Source organism: Mesoplodon mirus (genome assembly GCF_964341445.2).
Source record: "Mesoplodon mirus genome assembly, chromosome: 3".
Lineage (NCBI taxonomy): Eukaryota > Metazoa > Chordata > Mammalia > Artiodactyla > Ziphiidae > Mesoplodon > Mesoplodon mirus.
In genome coordinates, this window is record NC_138978.1 from 38,072,458 (window position 1) to 38,091,689 (window position 19,232).

Sequence of the window (19,232 nt, forward strand, 5' to 3'; positions counted from 1 at the left end):
ACCGCAAAAAAAAAAAAAAAAAGATTACTATACCTGACAAGGATCTCATTCAGATTTGAGGGAGAAATCAAAAGCTTTACAGACAAGCAAAAGCTAAGAGGATTCAGCACCACCAAACCAGCTCTACAACAAATGCTAAAGGAACTTCTCTAAGTGGGAAACACAAGAGAAGAAAATGACATACAAAAAAAAAAAAGCCCATAACAATTAAGAAAATGGTACTAGGAACATACATATCGATAATTACCTTAAACATGAATGGATTAAATGCTCCAACCAAAAGACACAGGCTTGCTGAATGGATACAAAAACAAGACCCATATATATGCTGTCTACAAGAGACCCACTTCAGACCTAGGGACACATACAGACTGAAAATGAGGGGATGGAAAAAGATATCCCATGCAAATGGAAATCAAAAGAAAGCTGGAGTAGCAATACTCATATCAGATAAAATAGACTTTAAAATAAAGAATGTTACAAGAGACAAGGAAGGACACTACATAATGATCAAGGGATCAATCCAAGAAGAAGGTATAACAATTATATATGCACCCAACATAGGAGCTCCTCAATACATAAGGCAACTGCTAACAGCTATAAAAGAGGAAATCGACAGTAAGAAAATAATAGTAGGGGACTTTAACACCTCACCTACACCAATGGACAGATCACTGAGACAGAAAATTAATAAGGAAACACAACCTTTAAATGACACAACAGACCAGATAGATTTAATTGATATTTATAGGACATTCTATCCAAAACCAGCAGATTACACTTTCTTCTCAAGGGCACACGGAACATTCTCCAGGATAGATCACATCTTGGGTCACAAGTCAAGCCTCGGTAAACTTAAGAAAATCGAAATCATATCAAGCATCTTTTCTGAGCACAATGCTATGAAATTAGAAATCAATTACAGGAAAAAAAATAAAAAACACAAACACATGGAGGCTAAACAATACATTACTAAATAACCAAGAGATCACTGAAGAAATCAAAGAGGAAATCAAAGAATACTTAGAGACAAATGACAAGAAAAACACAATGATCCAAAACCTATGGGATACAGCAAAAGCAGTTCTAAGAGGGAAGTTTTTAGCAATACAAGCCTACCTCAAGAAACGAGAAAAATCTCAAATAAACAATCTAACCTTACACCTAAAGGAACTAGAGAAAGAAGAGCAAACAAAACCCAAAGTTAGTAGAAGGAAAGAAATCATAAAGATCAGAATAGAAATAAATGAAATAGAAACAAAGAAAACAATAGCAAAGATCAATAAAACTAAAATTTGTTCTTTGAGAAGATAAACAAAATTGATAAATCTTTACCCAGACTCATCAAGAAAAAGAGGGAGAAGACTCAAATCAATAAAATTAGAAATGAAAAAAAAGTTACAACAGACACTGCAGAAATACAAAGCATCCTAAGAGACTACTACAAGCAACTATATGCCAATAAAATGGACAATGTTGAAGAAATGGACAAATTCTTTGAAATGTATAACCTTCCAAGTCTGAACCAGGAAGAAATAGAAAATGTGAACAAACCAATCACAAGTAATGAAATTGAAACTGTGATTAAAAATCTTCCAACAAACAAAAGTCCTGGACCAGATGGCTTCACAGGTGAATTCTATCAAACATTTAGAGAAGAGCTAACACCCACCCTTCTCAAACTCTTCCAAAAAATTGCAGAGGAAGGAACACTCCCAAACTCATTCTATGAGGCCACCATCTCCCTGATACCAAAGCCAGACAAAGATACTACAAAAAAAGAAAATTACAGACCAGTATCACTGATGAATACACATGCAAAAATCCTCAACAAAATCCAACAACACATTAAAAGGATCATACACCATGATCAACTAGGATTTACCCCAGGGATGCAAGGATTCTTCAATATACGCAAATCAATCAATGTGATACACCATATTAACAAATTGAAGAATAAAAACCATATGATCATCTCAATAGATGCAGAAAAAGCTTTTGACAAAATTCAACACCCATTTATGATAAAAACTCTCCAGAAAGTTGGCATAGTGGGAACTTACCTCAACACAATAAAGGCCATATACGACAATCCCACAAAAAACATCATTCTCTTTGTGACTGCCTGGAGGGGTGGGATGGGGAGGGTGGGAGGGAGGGAGATGCATGAGGGAAGGGATGTGGGAACAGATGTATATGTATGACTGATTCACTTTGTTATAAAGCAGAAACTAATAAAAAAAACCATCATTCTCAATGGTGAAAACTGAAAGCATTTCCTCTAAGATCTGGAATAAGACAAGGATGTCCACTCTCACCACCATTATTCAACATAGTTTTGGAAGTCCTAGCCATGGCAATCAGAGAAGAAAAAGAAATAAAAGGAATACAAATTGGAAAAGGAGTAAAACTGTCACTGTTTGCAGATGACATGATACTATACATAGAGAATCCTAAAGGTGCCACCAGAAAACTACTAGAGCTAATTGATGAATCTGGTAAAGTTGCAGGATACAAAATTAATGCACAGAAATCTCTTGCATTCCTAGACACTAACAATGAAAGATCAGAAAGAGAAATTAAGGAAACAATCCCGTTCACCACTGCAACAAAAAGAATAAAATACCTAGGAATAAACCTACCTAAGGAGGTAAAAGACCTGTACTCAGAAAACTATATGACACTGATGAAAATAATCAAAGATGACACAAATAGATGGAGAGGTATACCATGTTCTTGGATTGGAAGAATCCATATTGTGAAAATATTGGACTATACTACCCAAAGCAATCTACAGATTCAATGCAATCCCTATCAAATTACCAGTGACATTTTTTACAGAACTGGAGCAAAAAAATCTCAAAATTTGTATGGAGACACAAAAGACGCCAAAGCAGTCTTGAGGGAAAAAAGTGGAGCTGGAGGAATCAGACTCCCTCACTTCAGACTATCCTATAAAGCTACAGTAATCAAGAGAATATGGTACTGGCACAAAAACAGAAATATAGATCAATGGAACAGGATAGAAAGCCCAGAGATAAACCCATGCACCTATTGTCAACTAATCTATGACAAAGGATGCAAGGATATACAATGGAGAAAAGACAGTCTCTTCAATAAGTGGTGCTGGGAAAACTGGACAGCTACATGTAAAAGAATGAAATTAGAACACTTCCTAACACCATACACAAAAATAAACTCAAAATGGATTAGAGACCTAAATATAAGACCAGACACTATAAAACTCTTAGAGGAAAACACAGGAAGAACACTTTTTGACATAAATCACAGCAAGCTGTTTTTTGATCTACCTCCTAGAGAAATGGAAATAAAAACAAAAATAAACAAATGGGACCTAATGAAACTTTGAAGCTTTTGCAAAGCAAAGGAAACTGCAAACAAGACGAAAAGACAGCCCTCAGAATGGGAGAAATATTTGCAAACTAATCAACAGACAAAGGATTAATCTCCAAAATATGTAAACAGCTCATGCAGCTCAATATTAAAAACAACAAACAACCCAATCAAGAAAGGTCAGAAGACCTAAATAGACATTTCTCCAAAAAAGACATACAGATGGCCAAGAAGCACATGAAAAGCTGCTCAACATCACTAATTATTAGAGAAGTGCAAATCAAAACTACAATGAGGTATCACCTCACACCAGTTAGAATGGGCATCACCAGAAAATCTACAGACAACAGATGCTGGAGAGGGTGTGGAGAAAAGGGCACCCTCTTGCATGGTTGGTGGGAATGTAAATTGATACAGCCACTATGGAGAACAGTATGGAGGTTCCCTAAGAAACTAAAAATAGAATTACCATATGACCCAGCAATCCCACTACTGGGCATATACCCAGAGAAAACCATAATTCAAAAAGACACATGCACCCCAGTGTTCATTGCAGCACTATTTACAATCGCCAGGTCATGGAAGCAACCTAAATGCCCATCGACAGATGAATGGATAAAGAAGATGTGGTACATATATACAATGGAATATTACTCAGCCATAACAAGGAACGAAATTGGGTCATTTGTAGAGACGTGGATGGATCTAGAGACTGTCATACAGAATGAATAAGTCAGAATGAGAAAAACAAATATCGTATATTAACGCATATATGTGGAACCTAGAAAAATGGTATAGATGAACCAGTTTGCAGGGCAGAAATAGAGACACAAATGTAGAGAACAAACATATGGACACCTAGGGTGGAAAGCGACGGGGGGTGGGTGGGGGGGCGCTGGTGGTGGGATGAATTGGGAGATTGGGATTGACATATATACACTAATTTTTTTAAATAGATAACTAAAAAGAACCTGCTGTATAAAAAATAATAAAATAAAAATCAAAAATTAAAAAAAAGTAAATGAAGAATAGTATGCTTTCCTCTTAAAGGATGCACTATCACTCATATAATTGAAGATGAAATCACACAACTCAGATTGGGACTTGAACCCAGCCAAAACCCATATTGGCACTTGAACCCACTATCTTAATTGAGATCCCACACCTGGTCTCAGGAATTAATGAAGCTGAGGTTCTTCGGTCCCGTCTCAGAAAGAATTCAGTGGATAACAAAGTGATAGGTAAGAAATGGATTTATTTAGAGAGAAACATATTCCATAGACAGAATGCAGTCCATCTCAAAAGGCCAGAGCGGCCCTGGGAGAAACTCACTCCACAGACAGAGTGTGGGTCATCTCGGAAGGTGAGAGGCCCCGAAATATGGCGTGGTTAATTTTTATAGGCTGGGTAATTTCATAGGCTAATGAGTGGGAGGATTATTCCAACTATTTTGGAGAAGGGACAGGGATTTGCAGGAATTGGGCGACTGCCCACTTTTTGGACTTTTATGGTTGGCTTCAGAACTGTCACAGCACCTTTGGGTGTGTCACTTAGCTAATTACAACGAGCACATAATGAGGCTCAAAGTCTACTGGAAGTCAAATCTTCTGCCATCTTTGACCTAATCGATTCCAACCAGTTTTTGTCATACCCTCAACAGCTATGTCATTCTTTTAAAGGTTGTGCCCTGCCTCCTGTCTCATTGATACACTTAACTTCTCAGAGTCCCAGCAGCATCTGTGGTCATTTGGGGGTAATGTTAATTGCTGCTTCTTCAGTCTCAATCCACATGGATATACTAACTTTAAAACTTAATTATAGGGCCTCCCTGGTGGCGCAGTGGTTGAGAGTCCGCCTGCCGATGCAGGGGATACGGGTTCGTGCCCCGGTCTGGGAGGATCCCATATGCCGTGGAGCGGCTGGGCCCGTGAGCCATGGCCGCTGAGCCTGTGCGTCTGGAGCCTGTGCTCCGCAACGGGAGAGGCCACAACAGTGAGAGGCCCGCGTACAGCAAAAAAAAAAAAAAAAACTTAATTATAAGTTAACTACCAATAATACAATAACACATGTTTTGCCAATGAGATATACGTTTGAAAAGCCACTCCCATTCCAGCTCTTGGTTTCTTTCCCATATTCTGGCTCTGAGAGAAACATCATCATATATCAATCAATGGTTAAAAGTTTAGACATCATCTTATCAGACATCACTGAACCTCAAAAGATGTTTTCACCTAGCCAGCATCATAACTACATCTTCCATAGGTCTTTCCACTGTTTTGCAGTTTGGTTTTTTTTTACTGGATAGTGGGATATAGGGTGAGACCAATGACTCTCATATATATGAGCCTTTGTCTTTGTTTCACTTCTCTTACTGTAAAATGATTTTCTTGGTCAGAAGCCATGTTGGGTGGTAGTATATCATGACAAGAAATAAAGAATTTGGTAAGTCCACAGATGGTGGTCCTGGCAAAAGCACTGTGGACAGAGAAAGCAAATCCATACCTAAAATGAGTGTTTCCTTACTATGTATAAAATAGATAACTAATGAGAACCTACTCTATAGCACAGGAAACTCTACTCAGTGCTCTGTGGTGACCTAAATGGGAAGGAAATCTAAAAAGAGTGGATATATATGTACGTATGACTGAATCACTTTGCTGTACAGCAAGAAACTAACAACATTGTAAATCAACTCTACTCCAATAAAAATTAATGAAAAGAACAAAAATAAAATACATTGAGTGTCTCTTTCACTGAGGACAAATTGTTGTTCTCTGCATGGTGGAAGGGGTCCAGTATAATAAACCTGCTACCAGGTGACTGCCTGGCCCCCCAGTGGATGGTGCCATAACAGTTGCTCAACATTGATCTGTGCTTTTAGCAAGTTGAGTGGATTAGGCTTGGTGACTCCTTATAAAATATATTCCTGCCCCCATGCACTTTGTACATGAGCCCACTGAGTGAGCAAATAGAGGATAGAAAAGGAGGCTAAGTGACATCCAGAATGTACTATTTTCCACCTGATTATTGAGAGCCACCTCTTCTGTGGAAGCCCTCTGCTGAGCAGAAACACATGTAACACATATATGTTCACACTCTAGGCCTGTGCTGTCTAATATTGTGTCAACTAGCCACATGTGGCTATCTAAGTTAATTTAAATTACATAAAATTAAAAATTCAGTTCCTCAGACACACTAGGCACGTTTCATGTGCTCAGTAGCCACGGGTGGCAAGTGACCACCATGTTGGAGAGTGCAGACATAGAACATTCCCACCGATTGGACAGCATTTCTAGTCCAGGCCCCTTTTCCAGGCCTCTTTTTCATCAGTCCTCCAATATTATTCTTTCCAAATCCCTGATCATCTGGCCAAACTATTAGAAACTTTCTATAAATTAGCATAGGTCCATGCCTCTGGACATCTCCCTTTCCAGGCAAAGTGAACACAAGCTTTGCCCAGTGAGACTTCCCTTCCCCCTGGTCTTAAGGGCTACCCCTCAGTTGGGGCTGTATGCCACAGCAGCCCTACTTTTTTTTTTTTTTTATGTGGTTCGCGGGCCTCTCACTGCCGTGGCCTCTCCCATTGCGGAACACAGGCTCCGGACGCGCAGGCCCAGCAGCCATGGCTCACGGGCCCAGCTGCTCCGTGGCATGTGGGATGCTCCCGGACCGGGGCATGAACCTGTGTCCCCCTGCATCGACAGGTGGACTCTCAACCACTGTGCCACCAGGTAAGCCCAGCCCTACTTTTTTTCTTTTTAACATCTTTATTGGAATATAATTGCTTTACAATGTTGTGGTCGTTTCTACTGTATAACAAAGTGAATCAGCTAACATAAACATATATCCCCATATCCCCTCCTTTTTGTGTCTCCCTCCCATCCTCCCTATCCCACCCCTCTGGATGGTCACAAAGCACTCAGCTGATCTCCCTGTGCTATGCAGTTGCTTCCCACTAGCTATCTATTTTACGTTTGGTAGTGTACATTTGTCAATGCTACTCACTCACTTTGTCCCAGCTTAGTGGTTGCTGCATATTGTACAGAATCATATGTACATCAGGCCCGAATTTATTCTTCCTTGGCTAACTGGTCATAGAGAACTCCCCATTAGGCCATAGGTTTGGGTTGAGAGAGGTGGTGATGCAATAGAAGTAAGTACCACTTGCTAATGCAGCTTGGAACTTTAAGGACCTGCTTGGGCTCAGTATTTTACATAGCAATTCTGTTTGAGGATGGAATACTACTGCACATGCCCAGCTCAATGCTCAGTGAATAATAGAACACCTCATTTCAGGAAGGACAGCTCAGGTTACTCGATACTTGATTTCTCAAGGCCAACCATTCAGACTCCACCAGGGCCAGTCACAAGCAAGGACCTTTCTCAAAAGGCAAAGAGTTATTATGGGAGGGGAGATGACTTTCCTCCCAAATCAAAACATTAAACTACAGTTTTCCAGAGGCTCTATATTGCTTCCTCAGCTGCCATGGAAACTTGGAGCAACTTTGGGTCTGCTGGGTCATAAAGCCCAAGTGGCAAAGCAGTTTGCACCGCAGCCTGGCACAGCACAGATCTTTGTCTTGCTTTGGGCACCACTAAAACCATACAGCCTTGAAGGTTGCTTGATAAATGGGTTGAAGGCAAAGGTGGTGTAAGTTGATTCTAGACTCTGAAGAGGCATTCCAAGCACTTGGCCTTTTCTACCATCAATAGCCCTCATGCCTCATGTCAGAAAGCCAACAAAGAGAATCTGCTATTCCAGATTGTCTAGTTTGACTATACATTCAAGAATTGGGGAGAAATCACTGAGGAGATTCACAAACCCACTAGGCCCATCATGAAACCTACACTGAGCCAATGAATCACTGCAGACATACTCTAAGACACTCTGTGTGTTCAAACTCCATTTTCCACCTTACTTCCTTAAGCCCCCACTCTGAATTGTGAACCTCAGTCTCATTTTGGGTTCCAAGGTATTAATGTTGACTGAGAACCACTGTACTGTATGTAATTCCCCCAGAGTCTAGATAGTTCCCTTTCTCCAATGCCCAGTCACCTGGGTAAAGGGCCACAGGCGTCTTTGGGGAAGGCTTGGGAGAAGATCACATGCTTGTGGCAGCGTCATACACAAGGTTCTTCCTGAAGACAACCTAGCAAAAGGACCCTGGGTCTGAACTGACTCAGGTCTGGGGATTGAGTACGAGGCCATTACTCTCCATTGTTGTCATTCAAATTGGGCCTCTGTTCACCAGACCCAGGTGCATTTATTTACTTATTCATTTATTTAAAAATATAACTCAAGTAAAACTTTAATAGGCTGTTCATCTATTTTAGTCCTGTAATCACTGTGAGCAATTAACTCCAACCAAAGATCGCTACGAGTCAAACCATTTGGTTAAATCTCTGGCCCTATTATCTAATAAGAGTAATAATGCCCACCTTGTATCAGGGGGTTAAACATTGCCACTTGATCTCTGACACGCTGCAGTACCATCGTCCTCACTAAAATCAGGGCTTCAGTGTTGGCATCTCCCACCATCATCCTCAGTAGGAAAACATTATAGAGCATTTCAGGAAATCTGGTGCTCCCCTCACCAGTGTATTTGGCAAAGCCTCGGGGAAAGGAGTGTCTTCTGAGTGACGTGCGGGTCAGAGTGATGAGGTGGGTGAGCAGGTCGCCCGTGACAAATCTACTCCAAACTTCCTATCTACTTAAGACTTTGGCTTCTTTCCTCTCTTATACCAAGGAAGTGTGGCATCTTAATGTCATTTAACACAGGTCACTGTTGGGTCCAAGTTTCAGTCCACCAACCAAGCAAACTATTAAAGTCATGTTAGACGTTAAAATCAACACATTAAATCCTGAATCTCTGGTAAGCACATCCATGTCAATAAATTCAGCCTATTCAACATTATATTCCTTTCTCCCTAGTGTAATGCCCTACGAATACAGTCCTACCTGTATTCCTCAGGTTTCTGCCAATTTAATTTGGCAGAATCTTTCCATTCTTTCAATATGGCCGTCCTCCTAGGTCAGTCCCTATACTCAACCCCCTCTCCCCAGGATGGGCTGGGATCTGACTCTAGTTGTAGGATTGGAGGCAAAGAGAAGCGGTAGTGGTATAGGGTGGGTGTTAAGAATAATAGGTATCCTTGCACAGGTAGCTGCCTCAGGTGGAGTCAGTAGAGTCCTCGATGCAAGGGTGGTTAATCTCCTGAGACGGCAGGACTGCTTATGCTGCTAAGCGGGGCTCAGCAGGATTTCTTGGTCCAGGATGCTCAAAGTCATTGGAATCCTGTCAGATGTTCTTGTTCCCAATTCTCAGATTTGCATGTATTTCCAAATAAAGCACTATTTTTCACGTAAGAGATGTGGCAAGCCTACAAAATCAACTTATGCTGCAATTCTGCCACCTACTTGATGAAATTTGGGTTTTGGATATATTGTCCTGCTGCCTATATGAAGGATGTGCTCTGGGTCTCTGAGTATGCCTTGTTCCAATAATTAAATCCCAAGCTGGACATTTTCTCCTCTTCGGCTCATTAACATGGGCAGGTGTGGCTCGCCACCCCACACTCCTTGGAGTTCTCAGTGCCTCTGTAACTTTGTAGCAGTCCTGTGGTCCGCCAGAGCACTTCACCACAGGCAACTACATTATAATTTAATCAACTTTTTTGTCATGGATTGCTAGTATTAGTGACAAGATTAAACTGCCTTCAAATCCGACCAGCTCAGACACCAAGTCCAGACTCCCTGGAGCCACTTCTAGAACCAAATACTTTATTAGTCAGGGTTAGGTCAGGAAAACAGCTTTCACTCTACTTCAAGCTGGAAAACTTTCTATATGTGGAATTAAATGCTCACAAATCTACTGGAAAGGTTGGGGGAACAAAAGTCAAGGAACAGAGCTATTGGCTTTCGGGAATTCTGGAAGTGCAAAATCACAGGAAGCTACTCCGGTTTCCATAAGCCTTTTTCAGCAGAAAGGCTTTGCCAGTTTACATTTCGTCAACACCAAACCTGTATTCAGCAGAGTATTCCCATTTTTTTAAAATGTTTTTCAGCATCTTAAGAGCAACCAGGAATTGTCAGAGAAGCTGTCTGGGTTGCAGCAGGAGAAGGAAGCTCTACGTGAAGAGTATGGGCAATTTTTGAAGCAGCTTGATGTCCATGTGAGGTAAACAAAAACAAGTTCCCTTTAGAAGACTGAGCTACTTCTTAGGGAGCCAGAGCAGGGGATGCTCGCAGAAGTGACCTTTCAAGAACGTCAACACCGTTTTCCTTCGTTCCCAGAAGTTCTATCTATAGGGCTTTTCCTAGGGAGATGTGGGGCCTCGTTTCTTCCCAAGAGAGGGAGGGGGAAGGGAATTACTATTTATTGAGCTCTAGTGGTATCTAACATCTTGCTCTTCCCCAAATATACCCCCTCACTTGCCTTCAGCCTTCTTTTTCCCTTGCGTACTTTCCTCGGTCTGGACCACGCTCTCCCTATTTCAACTCTTCATTCTCAACCTAGGAGTCACCTCCTCAAGAAGCCTTTCTTGACACCTCCGGCCTGGGTTGAGTGAGGTGTCACTCTTTGTGTTCCTGTAGCCCTTTGTACATGGCTCTCTGTAATTATTTAAGAGCTTGCCATGTTGTTTTGAAATAACGTGACTCACACCTGTCTTCCTCACCAGACTGTAGGTTTTAAAGGACATGGGCCATGGTCTTACTCATCCTTTTATCCATAGTCCCTGGTATATAACAGGTGCTCAATAAAAATTTATGTTCCCAAACTACCTGCTCTTTCTTCCATTCCCTGGTCATCATCCTACCAGATTCCTCCCGCCCTCCTCCTCTCTGAAGTGTAGCTTAGTAGTTCAGAGTATGTACTCTGGAGCCATATTGTTTGGGTATAATTACTGGTTCTACTAGGAACTAGCTGTGACCTTGGGCAAGTTAAATAACCTCTCTGTGCCTGAGATATCTCATCTTTAATATGGACAAAATAGTCATTCCTATCGCATAAACTTGTTATGAGAGTTAACTGAATGAATATATGTAAAGCATTTACTTAGAACAGTGTCTAGCACACAGCTGTTATTATTATTATATCTACTTATTTTTAGTTTTTCTCCATGACCCACCTCTCTGCTCCTAGCTCTGCATCCCTCTGCTCTATTCTTTCTATAGGTTGAAGTTTCTTATTCTCTTATGTTCTCACTCACCTACTATGTTGATGGTAGTTATGATAATGATTTAAAAACCATTTTCTGAAACTCTAGACGTGTGGTTGAAAAGCAACACTGTTTTAATCAGTGTATTTCATTCCTTGACCAGTGGTCAGCGCCAAGCAAGAACTTTAGCAAAACTGCTCAGGTTAATTCTAGGCCTGCTGGAATCAACCCTCACAACATAGCCCAGATTTAGTTAAGAATTACCCACTGGTCCTGTGATTGATGTTTTTATTCAAAGTAACACATAAAAAACCATTTTTTTACATATATTTTTCATTTTAAAACTTATTTTTATAGAGTAAATTCCTGGGTGTAGAATTACTAGTCCAAAAGCTGGAGCTGTGGATCATAAAATGTATTATCAAACATTCAGAAGAGGGCTTCCCTGGTGGTGCAGTGGTTGAGAGTCCGGCTGCCGATTCAGAGGACACGGGTTCGTTCCCCGGTCTGGGAGGATCCCACATGCCACGGAGTGGCTGGGCCCGTGAGCCATGGCCGCTGAGCCTGCGCGTCCGGAGCCTGTGCTCCGCAACAGGAAAGGCCATGACAGTGAGAGGCCCGTGTACCACCAAACAAACAAACAAAAGACATTCAGAAGCATTCTACCAAAATTTTCTGCCGTCATTATATGAGTAGCAATTTCACCACATCCGAATTTGCATTGGGTGCTACTTTTGGTGGGGGAGGGCTCTGATGAAATTTTCCCCAGTGTTGTTTCTTTTAATTGAGGTATAATTTACATATACACAGATTTTAAATGTACAATTTGATGAGTTTTGACAAATGTATACGCCCACCTAAACACTAGCCCAATCAAGATACAGAACATTTCCATTATCCCTTGAATTTCTCTCCTACCTTTTTGCCGTCAGTCTGTATCTCTTGCTCCTCCACCTCCTCCCAGGCATCCACTCTTCTGATTTCTGCTTCTCCTAGAATTTCATCAAAATGGAATTATACTGCGTGTAATCTTTTGTGTCTGACTTTTTTTTTTAATAAATTTATTTATTTTTGGTTGCGTTGGGTCTTTGTTGCTGTGCGTGGGTTTTCTCTAGTTGCGGCGAGCGGGGGCTACTCTTCGTTGTGGTGCATGGGCTTCTCATTGTGGTGGCTTCTCTTGTTGCGGAGCACGGGCTCTAGGTGCTCGGGCTTCAGTAGTTGTGGCACGTGGGCTCAGTAGTTGTGGCTTGCGGGCTCTAGAGTACAGGCTCAATAGTTGTGGCGCATGGGCTTAGTTGCTCCGCGGCATGTGGGATCTTCCTGGACCAGGGCTCAAACCCGTGTCGCCTGCATTGGCAGGCGGATTCTTAACCACTGCACCACCAGGGAAGTCCTGTGTCTGACTTCTTTTGCTCAACTTATTCTATGATTTTTAATGCTCAGTTATAGATATTTCTTTGATGGCTAGTGGGGCTGAATAGTTTACCATATTATTTGTCCATACCCTTTAGGACAGTGGATGCTAACCCTAGCTGCACATGCATGGGCCCCAACATAGATTAATTAAATCAGAATCTGTGAGGATAGGGCTTAAGGATCAATACTCTTCTAAAATCATCCCCATGTGATTCTGATGGGCACCTAGGGTTGAAAACTACAACTTTAGGAAAGATAATGGAAGGGATTGTCAAAACTCTAGGTTCATTTTTGTTTTCATTCCCCTGATCCCACTCCTGACCTTTACAAACAATGCTTATTTTTTTCCATGTTTTCCCAGCTACTCTTCCAGAGGAACAAATTCCTTGCCTTTTTGAAATAAAAATAAATGAAAGACCATCTGGTTTTATATAAACATAAGCAAAAGTTGTCCTTAAATTTTAGAACATGAGTATTATACGGTCTTATTGTATGAATTAACAAAGCCAAACATAAACTTAGAAAATCCTCATGTTCTTCGGGCAAATTGGCCAACAGAACTTCTGGCTAAACTAATAGGTTTGTCAAATAACCAGCCTGCTATGGAAGGGAAGGCTCTAAGCTCTCCCCAGCTGTACTGCATCCACATACTCTTCACACCATGTAGCACTACTGAAAGAAGCCTGAATATCATGCAATAGGAGCCAGTTAGGTCAAGTATAATACATTCACTTGATGGAACATAATACAGCTGTAAAAGATGGTGGCCATGAAGACTAGATAACATGGGAAAATGCTGTGATATAATACATGAAAAGAGCATAAGATAATTTTAATGTAGACAGTGTTTTAAAAAAAGATGCTTATAAAAAGACTGGAAGGAAATACAAGAATATTATAATACTGATCATATGGGAGTTGGGTTTTTTCCCCAAATTGTCTATAATTTATAATCTTTAAAAAATAAATTAATATTTTAATAGTCCAAATGGCAGGATAAGAGAGACAACAGCTGTCTGGCATGGAAGCTGCAGACGTGGGTTTTAATATCCCAGGGCAGAAAGGGTAAAAGCAATTCCAGAAATACATGTTGTGTTTCAAATGATGTCAAAAATCAGAGGAACTGTGAACAGCTGGGAAACTCAGAGAACAACAGGTGTACTGTTAGATAGTGTTAAACCTCTGAAGCTATGGACCAAAGGATGCTGAAACCCGGTGATATCTTTTGCCAAGCTCTTCCTAGTATAAGGGAAAATGAGAACATTTATGAGATAGAAATATCTCCCTGTAAAGAACATAAGTCACAATCTGCAAGAATAGGTACCTCATATTATGTAGTGGGTGCTGCAAGGGCCACAGAACTGAACGGGTCTAAGGCAGTTTTATGAACCCAGGTATCTAGAGCAACTCTATTAATTAGGATGTAGGTTGAGTTGCTGCAGCAGAGACACTGAATAAGAATGTCTTTAAAAAGAGAGGGTTTTCTTTCTTACCTAAAAGTGCAGGATGGATATGGTAGCTCCATGTTTCCGAAGTCTAGACTCCTTCCTTGTTGTTGCTCCAGCATCTTTAGCACTTAGCCACATAGTTCAGGTGGTTCACTACCATATCCACATTTCTTCCAACAAGAAGGGAGAAAGAGGGGACAGCAAGGGCATTCCATTCTCCTGGAAGGCACACTACTTCCACTCCGGCTGTTGGCCAGGACTTATTCCCATAGCCTCATCTAACTGCAAGGAAAGCCAGAAAATGCAGTTCCTATTTGAGCAACCAAGTGCCAAGCTAAATCCGGGCCTCTATAATGACAGAAGAAGGAGGAAGTGGATTGGGGACAATCCCCAGTCAGTCACTGCCACGTGCACTGACAATCTGGTGACAAGGCCCAGTATGCGTGTCTCTGGCCTACCAGAATTCAAACTTCTCCACTTGGCATCTGGCTAACAGCTGAATTAATCTTCTAAGGGAACAATATACAAAATGATTCTTTTTTTTTAATTTTAATTTTATTTTTTTGGCTGCATTGGGTCTTGGTTGCTGCGCGCGGGCTTCTTCTCTAGTTGCCGCAAGCGGGAGCTACTCTTCGTTGCGGTGCGCGGGCTTCTCATTGCATTGGCTTCTCTTGTTGCAGAGCACAGGCTCTAGGCATGCAGGCTTCAGTAGCTGTGGCTTGTGGGCTCTAGAGCGTGGGCTCAGTAGTTGTGGCGCACGGGCTTAGTTGCTCCGCGGCATGTGGGATCTTCCTGGACCAGGGATCAAACCCGTGTCCCCTGCATTGGCAGGCGGACTCTCAACCACTGCGCCACCAGGGAAGTCCCTACAAAATGATTCTTTTATTTACAATCAGAAAGTAGGAGAGAGAGGGGCACTACTTTGGAAAATGGAAGAGTCTTGCAAAAACACATTTAGAGGTAAGATATAACTTACAAGAACCTAAGACTTTCTTGGAGTAGCTAGTCCATCATAGTTTGACTAGAATTAGTATCTAAATAAGTCTGCTTTGCTCTTCTCCTCCCATCTGGTTCCTAGTTTTTATGTAAAACAAAATATCTCATCAAGAGAAATCGACAATATCCGGTTTGCCTGGCTTTGCTGGTATTATAGCACTGGGGCATAGTGGGAGATCACAGGCTCTGGAATCAGATTCTTCCCTGTAAAAGTAACTTCCCTCTGTGTCAGGAGTCCTCAAGACCACCCTCAGGTTTGGAGACTCATTAGGACTTACAGATCTTAGGAAAGCTTTTACACTCATGGTTATGGTTTATTACAGTGAAAGGAAACAGATTAAAATCAGCAAAGGAAAAAAGCATGCAGCGAGAGTTCAGGAGAGACAAGATGCAAGCCAACTTCCCATTGTCCTCTCCCAGTGGAGTAGTACGGGCAGTGCTTAATTCTCCCAGCAACGTTGTGTGGCAATATATATGAAGCATTCCCAGCCAGAGAAACTCACCTGAGCCTTGACATCCAGGGATTTCATCGGGGATTAGTCAGGAGGACAGAGAGCTCCTGTGATTGACCTTAACTACTTAGTCTCCAGTTCTCCAAACCGTGAAAAGTCAAACTGATCCAGCATGGCCCAGGCCCAAGGGGAACAAAAATGCATTCACCATGGATCATTTTGTTAGCATAAAATATCTGGTGTGGCCCAAAGCCACAGGTATACAGAGACATTATTATGAGGCAGGATATTCCAAGGGCTTAGAGGTTGTCTCCCAGGAGCCAGTCAAGGACTGGAGACCCAGACCCACTGAGTTTACTGCACAGAATCCATCTCCTGGGTCACAGAGTGAGGACGTCACCTTCACAAGTTTGCTTTAAAAACACTCGAGGTGTCTTGTGAAAAGCCTGGAGCACACGTTAGTTCCTTTCACTTAGGACTTCCTCCTGTTTGAGTGTCAGAGCCCCAGACAGTTGACATAGGGAAACTGCCCAGCATCATAGGCCTGAATGACTGTGCCCTCCGGTGCCTACACTGACGGAGAGCAGATGCTTCATTCGTTAAACACTTTTCCTTTCAGTTAAAAAGGCATTATTCAAATTTCTAGGCATTCAGGGAAATCAGAGGCTAGAGAGAGCATTAGAATACTGTTTTGTTTGTTTAGTTTTTCTGTTTTTAAGATATCAGTATGTAATTGACCACAGATAACAAAAAACCTGACTAATATATTTAAACAAACTTTTTTTTTTATATAAAACAAGAAATCTGGAGGAAGGTGATTATGGAGATTGATTCAGAGGCTCAGTAGTGTCCTTAAGGACAGGCTCTTTCCCTCCTTCTCCTCTGCCATGCCTGGCGGGCTGTGGCTTTGTCCTTAGGCTTCACACCTCATGGTTACAAGGCAGCGACTGTAGCTGCAGGTAACAGCCTCTGCAGGAGGGCAGCCAGAGCAGAGAGAGAACTTTGCTCAAGTTCTCAGCTTTTCCTGAAATGCCCAGCAGGACTTACCTGTCTCACACACCCAATCCCCACCCCAACCCACCCTGCACACACCTGGGGCCCACCCACCTTCCTTGAGATCAAGAGGTCCTTATGGATACCTAAATGAACTTGAGTTCTGTTAGCAGAAATGAAGAAAGGCCATTCTGCCCTTACAGCCTGCCACAAGTAGTCTGTTTACAATGAAACAGAAGTAGTGAGGAGGTCCCCCAAGGGTTTCTCCCAAACTTTAGCCTTCATCAGAAGCCCCTGGAGGACCTAGTAAAACACAGATCCTCCTCGAGACTTTCTTATTCTGTAATTCTGCGATAGAGCCTGAGACTTTGCAACTCTAACAAGTTGCCAGGTGATGATGGTGTTGCTGGTCAGAACACAGTTTGAGAACCATTGCTATTGGCTTAGAGCAAAACTAGTTTAGGAACATTAGCTAGAGCAATGGTTTTCAGTAGGGGATAGTTTGCCTTCCAGGGCAAGGGGACACTTGGCAATGTCTGGAGACTTTTCAGGTTGTCACACTGTAGCAGGTGCTACTAGCATCTTGTGGGTGGAGGCCAAGGATGCCACTAAGCATTCTTCAAAGTACAGGTCAGCTCTCTACAAGAAAGAATTGTCTGGCCCAAAATGTCAGTAGTGCAGAAATCCTGGTTCAGAGTGATTTTGTGTTATTAGACCTCATAGGTTTTATCTCGGAGAGGCAGCAGTGAGCGGTGGCACGAAGCTAGATCTTAATTCCCTGCCCAGGAATTGAACCTGGGTAGCCTGTATGAAAACCAGGAATCCTAGCCACCAGACCCCCTGGCTCTTGCCCCCAGTGAAAAGTGCATTTCTCACAGAGGCAACAACTGTAAAAATGAGTACGAAGTTTATTATTAGAGACATACCACAACAACAAGTGGGAGAGCACACAGAGAAACAGTTTGTTTAGTTAAGATAGAAGCAAGGCAGAGATGCACACCCAGAGAGAAAGGGTGTGGGCGTCCTCCCTGATGAGGAGGAGTGCAGTAAAGAAGCGGTTAAATCATTTACATAGGGCAGTTCTTCCGGGTCTTTGTTTACCTTTGGCCAATTATCTGGTTTCTTTTTCCACACCTGACCTGCCCTAGCACCCTCCCCAACATGTGTGCGCAACTTTTTTCCAAGATGGATTCCAGCCCAGAGGCCTATGGGGCTGCCTTAGCATCACATATTATGGGATGGTGCCCCCTCCTTTTTGACCCCCAAGGAGGCTTTCTGTGCACATGTAGTGTCTCCCTTGCCCCAAGGATGGGAAATGTATGACCTCTTGATCTTTTCCTCAAACGGGGTTTAGCCCCTCTCTGTCCCTGCCATGACTGTTATCTTAAGGCATCCACAGGAGACAAAGCCTGGCTGTTTACCCTGTTTCTGCTGTTACTTCCATTTCGGAGAGCAAACAGGAGGCTGGCTGTAAATGCCTAACCTGGAGCCCACCTATCTCCTGTCTCAGGAAATGCAAACAGAAGGCTAGTTACTTGTAAGTGTCCGGCTGGAAGCCTACCCCTTTCTCACCCCAAGAAGTGTGAACAGGAGGCCAGTTGTAAATGGCTACCCTGGAGCCCATCTATTTCCTGCCTTAGGTTCAAAGTGAAAGTTCTTAATTTTTCATTTGAAGAAGCACTTTCTGAGTAACAATATTCTTATTTGGAAAGCACAATCATCTTCGGAGCAGTTTGCCTAGTGGTGGTATGCAGGCTTTAATCTATTTTCTTGTTTACTCAGATTAGCTGTTGTAGTAGCTTGAAATGGTAACTCAGATTTTTGTTGTCTTTTTAATAGCAGGTTTATTGAGATATAATTCACCTGCCATACAATTCACCCATGGAAAGTGTACACATCAGAGGCTTTTAGTTGTACATCCATCGCCACAATCGATTTTAGAACATTTCATTACCCCAAAAAGAAACTCTTTAGCTATACCCCCCAGCCCCAGGCAATCACTAACCTACTTTCTTTCACTCTATATTTGTCTCTTCTGGACATTTCATCTGAATGGAATTGTAAAATATGTGGTCCTTTGTGACTGGCTTCATTCACCTAGCATAGTGCTTTCAAAGTTCATTCATGTTGTAGCATGTATCAGTACTTCATTCCTTTCTGTAGCGGAATAATGTTCCATTGTACAGATACTCCATATTTTGTTTATTGATTCATCAGTTGATGGAAACTTTGGTTGTTTTAACCTTTTGGCTGTTGTGAATAGTGCTACTATGAACATTCATGTACAAGTTTTTGTGTGGACATATATTTTCATTCCTCTTTGGTATAAACCTAGGAATGGAATTGCTAGGTCATATAGCTCTACGTTTAACCATTTGAGAAACTGCCAGGCTTTTTCCATTTGCCATTCCTA

General features: G+C 41.9%; 1 protein-coding gene across 1 annotated transcript in view; it reads left to right on the plus strand.

Moving 5' to 3' along the window:
- CCDC30 (coiled-coil domain containing 30) overlaps positions 1 to 19,232 on the plus strand; it is a 129,640-nt gene that overhangs the window by 96,742 nt on the left and 13,666 nt on the right. Inside the window, exon 15 of the mRNA XM_082614037.1 lies at positions 10,420 to 10,532. Coding sequence (XP_082470163.1) covers positions 10,420 to 10,532 — 113 coding nt within the window. The remainder of the gene's footprint in view (positions 1 to 10,419; positions 10,533 to 19,232) is intronic.